This window comes from Phocoena phocoena, chromosome 9 (assembly GCF_963924675.1).
Source record: "Phocoena phocoena chromosome 9, mPhoPho1.1, whole genome shotgun sequence".
Classification (NCBI taxonomy): domain Eukaryota; kingdom Metazoa; phylum Chordata; class Mammalia; order Artiodactyla; family Phocoenidae; genus Phocoena; species Phocoena phocoena.
In genome coordinates, this window is record NC_089227.1 from 59,676,044 (window position 1) to 59,693,171 (window position 17,128).

Consider the following 17,128-nt stretch of genomic DNA (forward strand, 5'->3'; position numbering starts at 1 on the left):
TCTACTTGAATTGCAAAAAGCACTTCTCATATATATTTTTAATTTATTTTTGGCTGCACTGGGTCTTCGTTGCTGCATGCAGGCTTTCTCTAGTTGTGGCGAGCGGGGCCTACTCCTCAATGTGGTGCGCGGGCTTCTCATTGCGGTGGCTTCCCTTGTTGCGGAGCACAGACTCTAGGCTCATGGGCTTTAATAGTTGCAGTGCGTGGGCTCAGTAGTTGCGGCACACGGGCCCTAGGGGTCGTGGGCTTCAGTAGTTGTGGCTCTCGGGCTCTAGAGCGCAGGCTCAGTAGTTGTAGTGCAAGGGCCTAGTTGTTCCGCGGCGTGTGGGATCCTCCTGGACCAGGGATTGAAACCATGTCCCCTGCATTGGCAGGCGGATTCTTAACCACTGCGCCACCAGGGAAGTCCCACACTTTTCATATTTTTTGAAACAAAAATTAAAAGCAGAGATTATTTTACCATGATATGAATTTATCAGCTCACTGATTTTTCTTTACCCTGAATATAAAGAAAGGATTGAGCATTAAAAATTATTAGAACATTTCCAGAATAGCCAAATACATAGAGAATGTAGACTGGGAGCTTAGGGGATGCGGGGAAAGTGGGCAGTAACTGCCAATGGGTATGGGGGTTTCTTTTGGGGATGATGAAGATGTTCTAAAATTGTGGTAATGTATGCATAACTCTGTGAATGTCCTAAGATTTATTGAACTTTAAAAAAAAAAATCAGTGTACTACAAATTAATTCTTATAAAAAATGAAATAAAATACCCCACGTCAAAAAAAATTTTTTTGAAAACCAAAGAACATTGCCCAGTTCAGGGGAGATAGGTGAATGATAAGAGTTAATAGTTTTAAAGAATTATTGCCATAGTAGTAAAATGTTTGAAAAAAATTCCAGGGCGTAGAGTTGATTTACTGTTCAGTCTTAATGTGAGAATCAATTAACTTTAGTAGGCTGTTTAAAATTTTCTTTAAAGACTATGATTCGAAACAGAAAACCTGGGCTTCCCTGGTGGCGCAGTGGTTGAGAGTCCACCTGCCGATGCAGGGGACACGGGTTCGTGCCCCGGTCCGGGAAGATCCCACATGCCCCAGAGCAGCTGGGCCCGTGAGCCATGGCCAATGAGCCTGCACATCCGGAGCCTGTGCTCCACAGCGGGAGAGGCCACAACAGTGAGAGGCCCACGTACCGCAAAAAAAAACCCAAAAAACAGAAAACCTGGAATACTACTGTACGTGGCATGACATTTTGTAAAAGATTATATATTATAAAATGTAGCCAAAATAGTGCAAGGAAAAACTTGGAGAGAACAATTCTGCTGGGAGGAAATCTGGCCATTCAAATGAGGATTTCATTGCAAGATCTTTAATTTCATTGCAAGATCCTCTTTAAGTTCTTCCCTATTTTCCCACAAGTAAAATGCTGTCTCTTATTTTAGGGCAAATCTCCCGTACTTGTACTACTCCTCTTCTTGGTTATTCTACACAATTATAATTACCCATTTTATTAAATTTAGCTATTAACTTAAGAACCAACTTTTAAAAATCTAGGATGTCTCAAAGAGAACATATACTGCACAAAACAGCTGCACAAGAATTCCAGGAGACATGATCACAAGGGCAAAGAAACCAACAATACATGGTTGAATGTTATAATGTCCTACTCTCCTACCCAGAGGTAAAAATTAAATTCAGAGTTATATTAACACAAAATGCACTCCGACAGAGTAAGTCCAACAAATGAATGAGAAAATGCTATAAGAAATTGGAACTAAGCCCCAAAGGATCTCCCTACCCTTCTTTCATTCTTTATAATAATGAAAACTATCCCTCAATACTTCAATTTACATTGTGCAGGGAATTGTTTTTACTGTAACTGTTTACCGAAGAGGAAATTATCTTTATCCTACTGCCACCTGGAATTCTAAATTAATAAAAGGACTTGTAAATTCCCAGAAATCCCCAAGTGGAATATAATTTACCTGTTATTAGGGACCAAGGGAACAGCATTCACTTTACTCCAGATTTTTAAAATAAGACCTCAGCTAACATCTCATGTCATTTGCTTTTAGATCATAAAATAAAATGGACGGTAGTCTAGCTCACAGGCACTTAGATTGGCTTTGTAAATTATTGGCTGACTCATACTCACTAAAGGCATCCATTTTATGCCAGAGGCTTTATTAGCAGTCCAGGGACACAAAGAACTGGTAAACAAAGGAATCCACAGACACCATGCTGCGTGTTGCAGATCTCTGGGAATCTTCCAACAGTTTTTATCCTTTCCCTAAAAATAATCTATGCATATCAAAAGGAGCCACTTAACCCCTTGGCAACCTTCAAGCTAAAGGGGTAAAAAAAAAAAGATTATTGTTGGTTTTACATGGAGAACTACTAGGAAATTTTACCTAAATTATAAGTGAAACACAGAAAATTGAGCAAAGTAGAGGATGACAGACCCCAAATTGACAAAAAGGAAGTTTGACTTCTTCCACAGTAAAGAAGTTTCCAGAGAGAGGAAATCATGTACTAGAGAGAGCATTTCAATGGCTATGTTTGGTACAAAACTATACATACACACACACACACACACACACACACACACATACTATATACATACACATACTTTATACATACAGTTTATAGTTTATATACAGTATATAGTTTGCACTATATATATATATATATATACACATATATACGTCTATATATTTTCAAGAGAATAGTTTCATTTTTTCTAAATCTCAACTGTATATTCTTCTAAAGGGGTGGGTTGTAGATAATTCTGAAAAAATAATACAGAAGAATAATTGGGGGAAAGTCTGGAGCTCTTTTCTCGTTTCTCATAGAGAAGATGTTCACAGAATAGATTTACTGACCATCTAACTTTCTGCTGTAAGAATTCATAGTCATAAAAACTTTCTAACCCTGGGGAAAATGGTTTCTACACACAACTTATCCTTTAACTGTATATTCATTTTTAGGCACAATTAGTTGTCCCAATGCCCAATGTTTTCCAGAATGCAAAAAAGAATATTCGTAGAAGAGAATAACATAGGAGGCTGTATATTCAAGGGCAGAGAATTAGTGAAGTTAATTGTCTCTCAAATTAAGGTTTTTAGACCACCTGCATCGGTATCATCTATCAAGTGGGTTAAAATGCAGATTCATGAGCCCAATCCACAAATTAATCAGAATTTCTGGGGAAAGGGTTAGGAATCTGCAATTTTAACACATATCCCACATGATTGTAGTGTACACGAAATTTGAATCACTACTACATTTCTGTAGCCTTTAGGAACCAAAGCATGCCTCTCTCTGTATTTGAAGAAGACTGAGCTATGAATCCAATGTTTGTTAAGGTCTCTTTCTCCTATTAGTCTGGAGCAAGGAGAGGGAGGTTGCAGAGGCAAAGCTGAAAGCAGAGGCAAAATAATATTTTAAAGAGAGCAAAGAATTTACCTTCACATAAAGACTGCAAACCCATGTGTAAGAATGTATGGGTTTCATTGTACTAAAAGGGAATATGCAAATCCTACTAAAAAGAATGCTATAGATATTAAGAAATAAAAGTACCATTATTTTAATGTTTTCAAATGGACATATTAATTTATATTCATGATTGACATTTTAGATTTCAATTCAAACTAAAGTGGGTAAGAAACAAAACCAAAACAAAACTCTTACGTCCAAGTGTTTTACATCTCTGGAAAACAAGTCCCTTGTTATTTTTCCCAGAGTTATGATTATAATGACAATTTGCTTATGTTTTTTAATTGAAGTATAGATTTAGAATATTGTGTTAGTTTCAGGTGTACAGCTAAGTGATTTAGTTATACATATATATATTTTCTGATTCTTTATTTTTCATTATAGGGTTATTACAAGATAGTGAATATAGTTCCCTGGGCTATACAGTAAATCCTTGTTTGTTTTATATGTAGTGGTGTGTATCTGTTAATCCCATACTCCTAATTTATCCCTCCCTGCCTTCCCCTTTGGTAACCACAAGTTTGTTTTCTATGTCTGTGAGGCTGTTTCTGTTTTGTATGTAGATTCATTCTTATTATTTTTTAGATTCTACATATAAATGATATCATATAATATTTGTCTTTCTCTGTCTCAGTATAATAAATCTCTAGGTTCATTCAGACAATTTGCTTTTTTAACAAGAGGTGAGAAGGTGTTATTTTTTCCCATAACAGTTCACCAAGTTCCTTCTTCTCTTGTAGTTTCCAAACACTGGGAAATCACCCATATCCTCAATTCAGTGGAGAGACAGCATACTGATATCTAAATAGCATTACAGATGTAAGCAATATCGTATATCAAATAAGATAAGAGGTACAAATTCATTTCCACAAGGAAAGATTCAAATGGCTAGTCACCCATCTGAATCAGAAATCATTGTTTCCTGTTATTTTTATGGCAACCCAGAATTTCACTTAATTACATAAGGTATTTTATAGCACTAATTTACACAGTAGGCATTAGTCGTCATAATATCCACCTGTGACACACAATAAACTCCTAAACCAAAACAATAATAATTACCACCCAAACAAAGCAAAACACCACATACACCTCTCCACTACCAAAAAATTCACCATTAACTATTGCCCTCAATGTTCAAGGTTTGATGCTTATTTCAAAACAATTTAAACCACACCACAGCTTTCCTTACACATATATCTAAACAGAGTGAATAACCAGAGACACATTCAAAATGTCACCATACCCCGTCCTCTCATTACCTGTCCATTTTCCTCACTTAATTTCAACATAAAACCTAGAGTAACAGTTAAGAAAATCAATAAAGCTGCTGAGGAAATTGAGGCTTGAAGAATTTTTCACAAAACCAATTATTTCCCAAATAAACTTTATTTTGAAAAGAATACCACAACAGAGTTGTATAAATTTAAATATGACACATCTTAGCAGTATTACTGAGTCAAATTATATACAAGTGAAGTCACAGTTCATGTCTGATTATTCTTACGAATGAAAAGGTGCAGAGATGCAGCTAAACTAAAAAGGCAGGTAACAAAAACAACCATAACCTATTTATATATTGTCATTTCATACTTGTGTCTAACTATTTAGGGGGGAATTGATCCAAATTCACACAAGATAAAGAAACATGCTACCTGAATAACCAAAATTCTTTTTACTTTACTTGCTCTACCACAGATAGCATCATCAGTAATGTTTATACAAAATAGCACCCCAAGACAAGCTACTTTCTTTCTCCCAATGATACAGACCAAAACTTTCTGTATTGTGGCTTATAACACCTTCAGGTTGAGGAAAACAGCAGTGACAACTTAAGACTTTTCTAAATATAGGTGATTTCATCAGACAAAGGTGTTATTTATGTTCTTCTCAAGAACTTTATGTTTTAGTGACAAAAATGTCAATATATAATTGGTGAAAGTAGTCTATATATGCTGTAGTAATTGTTCATAAGTATTAAAAAAAAAAAAAAAACCTAGAGGTAAACAGGAATGAAAGGACTAAGACACACACCTGGACCCTCTCACCCCTAGGTTTTTTGAGGCAATTCAGTGTTCACCCCAAGATTATTCAATGAAACCAGAGCCATTTCTGGATCACGGGAATTCAAAAGCACCATAAACAGCCAGTTAACTATCTTCAAAGGATAAGGACCCAGAGACAAAAAACAGAGTTGACTGCTAGGAGAGCAAACTGAAGAGAGAATTAGGCCCAACGAATTCAAAGAAAATTTTTACTTTTTCAAAAGTAGAGGGCAGTAGAAACATACTTAACTTGGGGACAGAAATCTGGTTCTATAAGTTAGTTGTTGACCTTGGGCACAACAGTCAGTCTCTCTTAATGACAATTCCCTCATCTATAAAATAGGTACATTAAGATCTATCCTCTTTTTTCCATAGGCTTCAGACTAATGAGAATCAGACAGTGATGCACTTGAGATCACTTTGTAAACTTATAAAGGATTCTTCTTAGCAAATGGAGATTTGGGCACTTTTTTAAAGTATTAAGGAAATATTCCAATTTAAGATAAAATTATAAAATCATCAACTTTTTGATCCAGGATAGACCTGTATTCAGTAGCAGCTGCTGTGGGTCTGCCTCATTTTTTTGATGAGTCAGAAATAGGAAAATTTTTATTGTATTACTCATTTCTCTTATAAGACAACGTTACTACAGTATAATACATTAGTTATAGACTTTGTTAATTAAAGAACCAGGAAGGGTGATCTTCCAGCCTTAAAAGGTAAACACCGACTCAGTACAGCTCTTTACCTCCTCTACAATACTTTGACACATTTTATCATGAAGAAGTAAACACATAAATAATTTGTTCTATTAATCACAATAGGTCATTCATCACCAAGAACCCAACTTTATGTAGCTTAAATCCCAGGCAGAATATTTCAATGCAAACATATTTATAAATTATTAACTTTACTCATTTCAGCTTTGCACATCTCCTCAGTAAAGCAGTAACTCTTAAGCGTAGAGCTCAGCAACCACCTTCCCCTTTTCCTCAAGCAGAGACTCAAAGGCACTTACAGACACACTTGTTTCATTACAACATGAAAATAATAAGCCTTGGGCTATTGCAAAAGGCTTTTCAAATATCAGCATCTAACTTGGAGAAAACAGAGGGAAGAAGAAACAGAGGGTGCTGATTTGTGCTATAACCTGATCTTATGTTGGGCGTGCACCCAGTGGCAATATTTTAAAATTACAAGTAAGCAGGTAAAACACAAGGCTTCATATGTAAAAGTGGAAAATGGTCCAGAAGTCTTCTATTCAAGGACAAATCAACTTTTTCTTCCTAATAACCTACCAGAAAGAAATGGGTACTTAGAAGCCCTAAGGGGTTCTTCTAATAATATTCAGAAAAATATATAAAAATAAAGACCAAAGCATGAACAGAACATAGTTAACAAATAAGACTTTCTTTCGAGATGGTTACCCTCTCTTTTAAGGATGGATGCTATATAAAATGGGCAGACATGTGTCTATAATTCATCATGTTTATATGTAAATTCTCTGGCAGATATAAATCCATCTTTGTCTTCATCTTCTTTATCAAAAATATCCTCCACCAAAACATCATGATGACTTTCATTCACCACTGCACCATGCTTTTCAAACTCCTTCTTTAAATACACTTTAACCTACAAAATAATGAGTCACATTAATAATTCTAATTCATAGGACACCCACATCGAGCCAATCAGTATCACAGACTGGACGGGTAGTGCATTTAGTTATATATAACAACTACCTTATGATATATTTCTAATGATAGTAAAAGAATTATAAGGCATTTCTCCCCTTAAAAGCTGTTGCTATAGTGCTACAGTAGAGACACAAAATATTGCTCAGAGGCAAAGATATGGCTTATATCATGGGGAAAACACACAGTGAAAGCATATTACGTGTTCTTAATCCGAGTCTAAATAAAGCCAAGCATTTGAAAGACTGCTATCTTTCAATCCACCGAATTATCCAGATCTTGTTTTCTAAGACGGGTCAGAATTCCAGATATTTCTCTTAAAATCAGATTAAATGATGGCCTTTTTAAATTTTAAATAGGCGTCTGGGAATAGTACCTGCTGTGGACTGGCTGTAATCACGCCACATGACCTTCCGATCTCAGAAATTAAAGCAAAATCCAGCCTGATGAGTATTTAAGACTAAGAGTTTCCATTTTTATACAGATATTTAAATATATAAACAAAATATTGCCCTCAGTTACCTACTAGATTCACCATAATGCAATTCAACCTATATTTTCATTTTGAATCATATCCCTATTATTCCTCTGTTAGATCAGCACTTTCAAATCTTCTCTCCTCCCCCTACCACCAACATGCAAACATATAGTGTATATTTATTTTTAAGATTAAGGGGATTTAATGCAGTTGTTAAAAAGCGGGGGCGGGGGGCGCTTCCCTGGTGGCGCAGTGGTTGAGAGTCCGTCTGCCGATGCAGGGGACACGGGTTCGTGCCCCAGTCCGGGAAGATCCCACATGCTGCAGAGCGGCTGGGCCCGTGAGCCATGGCCACTGAGCCTGCGCATCCGGAGCCTGTGCTCCGCAGCGGGAGAGGCCACAACAGTGAGAGGCCCACATACCAAAAAAAAAAAAAAAAAAAGGCGGGGGGGCAGTAATAATGAAACTCTATGGACTAATGTAGAGCATGTCTCCAGGGTATATTGTGTGAATAAAGTGAGATGTCAAACAGTATGTATAGTATGCTACTTCTTGTGTAAGCAAGGGGGAAATAAGAATATATATTCATGCTTGCTGGTATTTGCATAAAGAAACACTGGAAGGGTTTGTTAGAAACTAGTAAAACTGGATATGAAGGGAGAGGTCACATGGTAGAAGAGGATGTGGGTGGGAGAATGACTTCTTAATAAATCTTTTTATATTGAATTGATTTTTTTTTTTTGCGGTACGCGGGCCTCTCACTGTTGTGGCCTCTCCCGTTGCGGAGCACAGGCTCCGGACGCGCAGGCTCAGCGGCCATGGCTCATGGGCCCAACCACTGCACAGCATGTGGGATCTTCCCGGACTGGGGCACGAACTTGTGTCCCCTGCATCGGCAGGCGGACTCTCAACCACTGCGCCACCAGGGAAGCCCTGAATTGATTTTTTTGAACCATGTGAATGTTTTTTATTCAAGATTTTTTTAATGAAAGGGAATTCAAATTTATCTTGGATAGAAAAATGTCCATGACTGATAACACTCTGAGGTGTTATGAATTTAGTAGCTGTGGATCATGACCCTGCGGTTTACAACAACATGTCTTAACACTTAATCATTGGGACTTCCCTGGTGGCGCACTGGATAAGAATTTGCCTGCCAGTGCAGGGGACACGCGTTTGATCCCCGGTCTGGCAAGATCCCACATTCTGCGGAGCAACTAAGCCCGTGCACCACAACTACTGAGCCTGCGCTCTAGAGCTCACAAGCCACAACTACTGAAGCCCACGTGCCTAGAGCCCGTGCTCCACAACAAGAGAAGCCACTGCAATGAGAAGCCCATGCACTGCAACGAAGAGTAGCCCGCCCCCCTTGCTGCAACTAGAGAAAGCCTGCGCGCAGCAACAAAGACCCAACACAGCCAAAAATAAATAAATTTATATTTTTAAAAAAAGACAATCATTTCCTAGCCATTAGAATGAAATTGATGAAAGCATAAAAAGGGACTTGATTTCTGATCAGCCAAGCCAGAATGGAGAATACGGGTAGACAAAAAACATAGGGCTAGATAGCTACCTCCACTTCTTTCCCCACAGAAGCCAGACTAAGACAGGTATGTGTAGCAACGGCTGCAAACACCTAAATAAATTATAGAGAGAAGTCTTCTTCCTTTCTCCTTACTCAACACCAGGACCCTGTGCGGGCTAGGAAAGGTCTTCTACTGTGGAAAATCCAGACTGGGTTCTCCTAACCTGAGCAAAACTGAGCATGTGATCGGCTTGCTGATGCTAACTGCTAGAAAATCACTATGCAACTCATTTAACAGCCAGTCTAAAGTTTTAAACAGAAACTGTCCACGTGAGATATTTTGCAGGACATCTATGTTTCTTATATCGTAGCTCCAAAACGGGAATTGTCTTGGCAAAACAGATCTTCAAAAACTCTGGGCGAGAGCAAGATACACTGAACCCTAAGCATTAAGGAGAAAAAAAGCAAAAGAATGAAAAGTCTCAATATATTTCTCTCCAATGATTTCCTATGAAAAAAAGTCAATTTTCAAAGCATCAGTGTTTAAGAAAACTTATAAATAACATTTTGCACAAATAAAAATAAATTTTATTTTAAAATATATTTCTTAAAAAGTGAGCTAAAAGAAAGGAAGGGAGGGAAGGAGGAAGGGAGGAAAAAAGGAAGAGGGGGGAGAGAGAGAAGGAAAGAGAGAAAGGAAGAAAGAAAAAGGAAAGATCACCTCATCTTGAGAGAGTTTCCAGTCATCATTAAGATCCATTTCTTGGAATGATTCATGGGACCTTGGTCCATTTCGAATCTCTAGGAGATCGATGTTGAATATCAGTGTACTCTCTGGGGGAATTTTACCTGACATGAAGAGAGAGAGGGATTAAGTTTTATTAAATAGATCCCAAAGTTTTGATGATAGAAAACTTGTGGTACTGAACAAAATACTGTTTTAATTGAATTAAATAAAGAGCCTTTCTAAGATTGTCCCATATATAGCAATTACTTATAGTTTATTCAAACAAAATAAGTAAGGAACAATCCAAACTATTAGATCAAAAACAATGTGTTTTTGGCTTTGCAATTAAAAATTGTTTTGCACACACAGATATGCCTCATGGTCTGAGTATTAAATTTCAAATATAATTAAGAGGTTACATATTATATGTCAAGAATGACTTAATGGGCTTTAGATAATTCAGAGTTAATTATAGTACAAATGATTTACTAACTTTTGGGTCAAAAAGTCCTGGCCTAGAAATATGTATAGTACTGCCGTTTCCACCACTGGGAGGCAGTATATAACTGAATGAGCTCTGGTTTCACACTGGGATTGAGGCTCACATCTGCCCCTCTTTAAGCCTCAGTTTTCTCATCTGGAAGCAAATTTAACACATGTTAAGGAAGTTCCATGGGAGGGGAGACATTAAAGCAAATTTCTGAGAAGGGAGATAAAAATTTTTTAAAGTAAAAAGAGCTTTGTTAGAGCCCCAGGGATCTTAAAAAAAACCAAACCAAAACCAAAACCAAAACAAACAAAAAACTTCTGGGAAACATGGACAATTTTTTTTCAATGTGTTTCTTTATAACTATATTTAACATACAGGTCCGGGTAAACATTACAAATATTTCTCAGTGCCCCACCCCCTCATCCCATTAAAGAGCATCTGTAAGCACCAAAAGAACAAAACTTACACTGTGTGCCGAAGCTTACCATTCCAGATCTAGACAGAGAAGGGCATGCACTAGAGGTCATCGATAAAACTGGTATCTTTCCAAAAGGAGGCATGCAAACATGGTACTAAAAAACTACAAAATTAGTGTTTAAATATGTATTAGCAGAATTAGTTTCATGGTATTCTGTTTGAAGGAAATGACTCAGATTCAGATCTCTACTTGTTATAAAATAAAATCAAGTCAAATAGAGTATGGAGAAAGAGAAATGGACTAATACTATATACATAAATATTAAAAGTGAGACAAAGATACAGGAAAGTGAAAGAAATGTTTAAACATCAGAGAAACATTTTCTAGATACTTCTCTAAAAGGATCATTATGAAAATAAGAATTGGATTTTGTTAGTAAATCCTATTCTATGCATAAGATTTACATAGCAAGATGCATTTAGAATATGTAATACTTCACATATGACACCTATTTTCTTCCCAGTACACTGGGGCTAGGAAATCATAATCCCCACCTTGTAAATGGTTAAGCTTGGACTTCAGGATGCTGTGAAGTCTGTGTTTCTACTACGTCAGAGTGGTTTTCTGTCTAGTTCTGATAACTTCTTAAAATTTTTTTTCTTTCTCATTATATAATATGTGCCCATTGTAGGGAATGTGGAAGAGACAGAACCAGAAATAAAAATAACTCCCAGAACCACTGTCCATTATTAACATTCTTACTTATTTCCTTGTGATTCACTTTGTATGTGTATATATTTTTTCCTAATACTTACTATCATAATATATATATCTTCATTTTCTACCTTTATAAATATAACATTATATCACACATATTTTAGATGTAATTTTTAAAATCTTTAAAATGCCATTAAAAAATAACTGGGCCATATTTTATCTAGATACACCCTTTTCATTATACACTTAAGATGGTTCCATTCTTTTTGCTATTAGAAATAACAAGTTAAAGCAATTATACCCCAATAAAGATGTTTAAAAAAAAAAAGAAATAACAAGTGATGGACATCCCTGTTTATGAACCTTTCTCCTAATACCAGACTATTACCTTAGGTAAGATTCTAATAAAGGAATTACAGGATACATGCATGTAAACATCTTCAGGCTTCTTGTAAATAGCCCTTTGGAAAACTGCATGGGGTTCCCACCTAAACAACAGGTGTTATTGGCTGCCCTAGAACAACTAGCACAAAGGCTCCCTGGACCAACTAGCCCACTTGCTTCTGCTTTATTAAACTCATTTCATGTCACTCCATTATTCATTTAAATAAATTATCAAAAACTTTATAAAACAACTTTAAAACAAAGATGAAAATTAACTCCCATAAGAGCTCTGTCGTGGGAGACTTCATTTGTGAGTCACACACAGCCCACATCTAAAACTGCATTTAATGCCTTAATAATCTATATTTCAAATGTTTGACTCATCAAAACAATTACGTTGAGTAGTCTTTCTTTTTGCATTGTGAAAACAAATTGGTAAGTTTCAACTGGGGAGGATAAAAACGTCTTAGAGATGGATAGTGGTGACGCTGGCACAACCATGTGAATGTACTTAATGCCACTGAGCTGTACACTTAAAAATGGTTAAAATGGTAAACATCATGTTACGGAAATAATACCACCATTAAAAAAAACCACCAGGGGCTTCCCTGGCGGGCTAGTGGTTAAGACCCTGTGCTTCCACTGCAGAGGGCATGGGTTCGATCCCTGGTTGGGGAACTAAGATCCCACATGTCAGGTGGTGCAGCCAAAAACAAACAAACAAACAAAACCCGCCATATTGGTGAGCAATATTAATAATAGAGTTGAGATTACAGAACGTTTTTCCTTATTAGCTCAGTTGACCATTTACCTATTATGGCCTTAATTGGCTATTTCAAATGCTAATCAAGACAATTATATTTTCCTAAGATATACAAGTCCTCTATTTACTTCTAGAAAAAAATACATAGTAGTTAGTAACTTCTATCCCTAATCCAGAGAAGAATTCTAATGCTGTAGTAAAAATGTAGAATTGTTATTACCTTTTCCTTCTTTTCCATATCCCAAGGCAGGAGGAATGATGAGCTTTCTCTTCTCTCCTACACACATTCCCTTCAAGCCCTGGTCCCAACCTTTGAGAGCCTCCAGGATGCCCAGGGTAAACCAAATAGGCTGACCATTGTTATGTTTGTGACTACAGTAGAAAGAAAACACATTAGAACTCCTCAGTAACTTTATCATTATTTTTTTATTGCTGTGGTGTAACATTGCCACCCATGACTGATTAATTTTATTAGTTTGGAAATTAATGAAAATAGCACACATGCACATGTCAAACTCTATAGTAATTCACTTCACTTCCCACCTTTCTTGATGCAAATTTCACATAGCTGAAGTTGCTAGAGCTAGCAGAGGGAATAATAATAAAAACTCTCAGCATTTACTGTATACAGGTATTATCCTAAATGCTTTGCTTCTTTTAAGTCTAACAATGATAATATGAGATAAGTACCATTATTACCCCATTGTACAGAGGGGTGTGCCAGTATCTGACCCAACTCCAAAGTCAAAGTCTTAATCACAAAATGATGCTGTCCCAGGAAGACCACTAGGATGCAGAAAAGGGATAAAAAAATGGAAGGTGGATGAGTTTGGGAAGGAGAATGAGAAGCTAAGAATTTACTGCCAATGCTCACGGGTCCATGCCCACATGCACAGTGGAGTCAGGAGCGCAGTGTCTTATATCCTGCCTACAACCTTTCCTGATGTATAGCCTGCTGATGGCTCTGATAGGTGCAAGAGGCAGCTCTTCAACCCTGAATCCCCACTCAGACCCTGGCCTAGTTCTCTCCCCAGGCGTTTATTGTGGGGCTATGCAAGGAAGTCTGGAGGAGTGGCCCCTCAAGGACTGGAGAGGAAGGAAATGGTCAAGATATCCTGGCTTATGAGTTGGAGAGAGACCAGCCTAAGAAAACCAACCTGCTGAGCTACTGGAGGGGCTTGTGGGCTGAGTAGTGTCTGAGCCCCAGTTAGCTCCCTCTTAGTGCAATAAGGAAAGTGTCCCATTCAAGGATGTCTTGTAGTTGAGAAACGGAAGTCACTCTACTAGGCTTCACAGGTACCATGGTTACTAAATCTAGGTAAAGGCCATCACTTCTTTTCCTTAATTTCCCCCAGATCAAAGTAGCAAAATGGCAACCATAGAAAATAGGGGAAGGCTAGAAAAGAATAAAGAAAGAAGAAAGAATCTACCACCCAGCCCTGCCTACAGTTTTGGCACGTTTCTTGTCATGGTAAAGAACTTAGGCTATTTACCACATAGGCTACGGGTCTCGAAACAATGAACATGCTTTATAAACTGATCATTTGATGGTACTTCTCTATAATACTGAGAGTTAGCAGGTTTGGGCCATTTACATGGAGGCTGCATGACAATATTCCCCTCTTCAGGTACTAGAACTTTAGTAGCAAAGTGCTAAATAATGTCAAGTGGTTACCACCAGGGTCCACACAGGCTTTTGGTTCTGAGACCTGAAAGAAAGCAGGCTGGGTCTAAAAAAGATCAGACTAAAAATAAAAAATGTAATTGGAAGTTTCAAATGCAAATCATAATATTGTTTACTGTCCACTGTGGCACCGGCCTTGTTGATAAAAAAGGTAGGGCTGTTGAGAATTCTGTGGCATGCCCTCATCTTGGAACTTTTTGCAAAGGCTAACGGAGTTCAGAGAAGAGTTGCCACTGACTTCAAAACCTCATGACAGACCAGATCGGAATGCCCAGTAAAGGCAGTTTCTCAGAAAACAAGGCCTAGGAAGGGCCACGAAGCTTCACTGCTTTAGTTCACGACATTCCCCCTACCTGGGATGTCCTCCCGTCCTCATTCTCCACCAAGAAACCTCCACCCATCTTTCAAGGCCCATCTCAATTATGATCTCTGGGAAGTCGTTCTCTTTCCCCATCTCTCAGAGCATGATTATGTCCAGAGTCCATTATGCTTTGTGAGCACTTTGAACATTCTGTACTTTACATCATGAGTTGTCTTCCTCCCTGCTGTAGACAGTGTTCTTCTAGAGGAGAAGAACCCACTCTTAGTCGTCTTTGCATCCCCAGGGCCTGACTCATTAAGGATTTGATTGATGAATAGATGAATGAATGGGTGAGGATGGAGAGAAGCCAGATTTAAAAATCTCCCTAGTGTCAAACAAAGGGCCTAACGTAAAGAAATGTTCAGTAAATACTTTTGGAATGGAATTGGAGAATCAATGCCTAATTGGAAATCATTACACTTGTAAAAGTTTTCCATGTTGCAATTTCTTTCTTTATAAAACAGAAATAGTGATAGTGTAACCACGTGAAAATCCTTCACTGTAGGTATTGAATTAATCTTCCATAACCACACCCACACCCATCAATGAAGTCTTTGAATTTCTAGAAAGAAGCAAATAATGATACAAATCGTGGTCCTGTGCCTTGACCGAAGTGGCATCTATCAGAAAGTTAGGTCAATGGACTAGCATTAACATAACCTACAGCAAGCAAATAAATGATTGTATATTCTGCTCATGAAGTTGCTATGAAAAGTTTAAGTAAATTTCACCTACACCAAAATAAAAATGGAATTGAGTTAGTTGCCCTCAGGAACAAAGTTTGAGAATTCCTTTAAGGCTTTTCTACTCATTGCCTAATTATACACCTAGATATTTCTACAGCATTTCAGAAATTCTAGTTCTAATTTTTATAATTAAAAAAATTACTGCTTTATCCTGACCACTTGTTTCCGATAAGACCTTCAAAGTCCTTGTTATATAAGATTGGCTTTAAACAATTTCCTTTCCCCAAACTAAGAAATTAGATATTTCAGTTTTTTTCAAGAGAGATAAAGCTGGTACACGCCACTGTTCCAGCCCAAGAGCTGGCATATGTGGGTGGGTTCTTTACTATTTTACCTGCAGGGTATAATTACTCACGTGGAGTGAAATAAGGAGCCGTCCTTTTCTAAGTAGCCTTCATAGTGGACCAACATCAGATCCCCTCCTTTGGTCTTGCGATGGCAGATAAACGGCTTCTGGAGCACTTCAATCTTCACTTCTGGTTCAGGGATCAGAGCCCCACTCAAAGAAGTGACTAAAAGCGTCAGGACCGCGTTCCACAAGAAAAGCCTCATGTTACCAGGGCGGGAAACAAGTTGCTACAAAAACACAAAAAGGGCCCCCCCGACCTCATAGAGTTAAGGATGTAGTTGAAGACTTAAAGACAACAGCCTCAGGCAAGTTCATGACTCCCCCTTCCTAGCAGACGTGGCACATTCACCACCGACAACTTTCCCACGCACTGCGAACTCGCCTCTAAAGAGTTAAACCCAAACCCGGCCCTTGACTGGCTCTTACAACACTGCCCCCTGGAAAGCGCGAGCTCCCGTTGGCTTGCGGTGCTGTCCCTCAGGAGCCTCTCAAGCCAATGACTCTACAACAATGTAATTTACCACCCGGCCGAGCAGGGCGGTAGCGCAGAGGCGAACCACCCGGCGAGGTCCTGGAGCCCGGAGGATTACAGAATTCCACAACCTCGGACTTTGAGAGAGGGGTGGAACGCGGAGCTAACCGGAAACTTCGACAGATTCACAGCTGTAAAGAACCCGGCCAGGGTGTGAAGTCCAAGGTCTCAGGAAAGACTCGTTTACCCTCACAGTTGGTGAGAGGCCCCCCCCAATAGTAATTGCTTATTATTTAACTTAGGATATGAACGATAAAGACTTTAACAGTGGTTTAGGTTTCACAAAGTGCTTTCCCGTTCTTCGTGAGCCTCTCTACACTGCCGGTAAGGCGGATTCTTTTATCCCATTAAAAGATAAGTGTATTTTAGCTAGGAGAGGTTAAGCGTACTGCTTAAGGTTGTTCAGCCCCAAAAGCAACTGAGCTCCGCCATCAAACCATCTGATTCATTCTACAACGCCGCACAACATTATGGTTGCTAATAATTTTAGAGGACCTTAGTGTAGAGGGTCAATAATAGCCTCTATCAAGGATAAGGACGTGCAGACCTCCGCTTTCAAGAAGTAGTAATCACAGTTACGAGTTACACAGGCTCATCTTTCTTTAAAATTTTAATTTTACATTTTTCGCATAATTTCAAAAGCAATACGTGTTCATTGTCGATTTGGAAGAAACTGGAAAGCACTAGTTTCCAGTTAAAATAAAGGAGCCGAATTAA

General features: G+C 38.1%; 1 protein-coding gene across 1 annotated transcript; it reads right to left on the minus strand.

The window, feature by feature from the left end:
- Positions 1-7,016: 7,016 nt before the first annotated feature.
- Positions 7,017-16,082, minus strand: FKBP14 (FKBP prolyl isomerase 14). Its single transcript, XM_065884146.1, has 4 exons — positions 15,886-16,082; positions 12,960-13,111; positions 9,962-10,089; positions 7,017-7,175 (listed from the first exon to the last, which is right to left on the minus strand). Exons 1-4 carry the CDS (start codon positions 16,080-16,082, stop codon positions 7,017-7,019), a joined length of 636 nt encoding a protein of 211 aa, XP_065740218.1.
- Positions 16,083-17,128: the final 1,046 nt, after the last annotated feature.

What these genes read in the sequence shown, in the direction of transcription:
- FKBP14 (XM_065884146.1), bottom strand. Translation starts at nt 16,082, where the DNA reads ATGAGGCTTTTCTTGTGGAACGCGGTCCTGACGCTTTTAGTCACTTCT. An exon ending in GGCTCCTTATTTCACTCCAC is followed by an intron (nt 13,112 to 15,885) that starts GTGAGTAATTAT and finishes TTTCTACTGTAG; the next exon opens with TCACAAACATAACAATGGTC. An exon ending in GGAAACTCTCTCAAGATGAG is followed by an intron (nt 7,176 to 9,961) that starts GTGATCTTTCCT and finishes ATTATTTTGTAG; the next exon opens with GTTAAAGTGTATTTAAAGAA.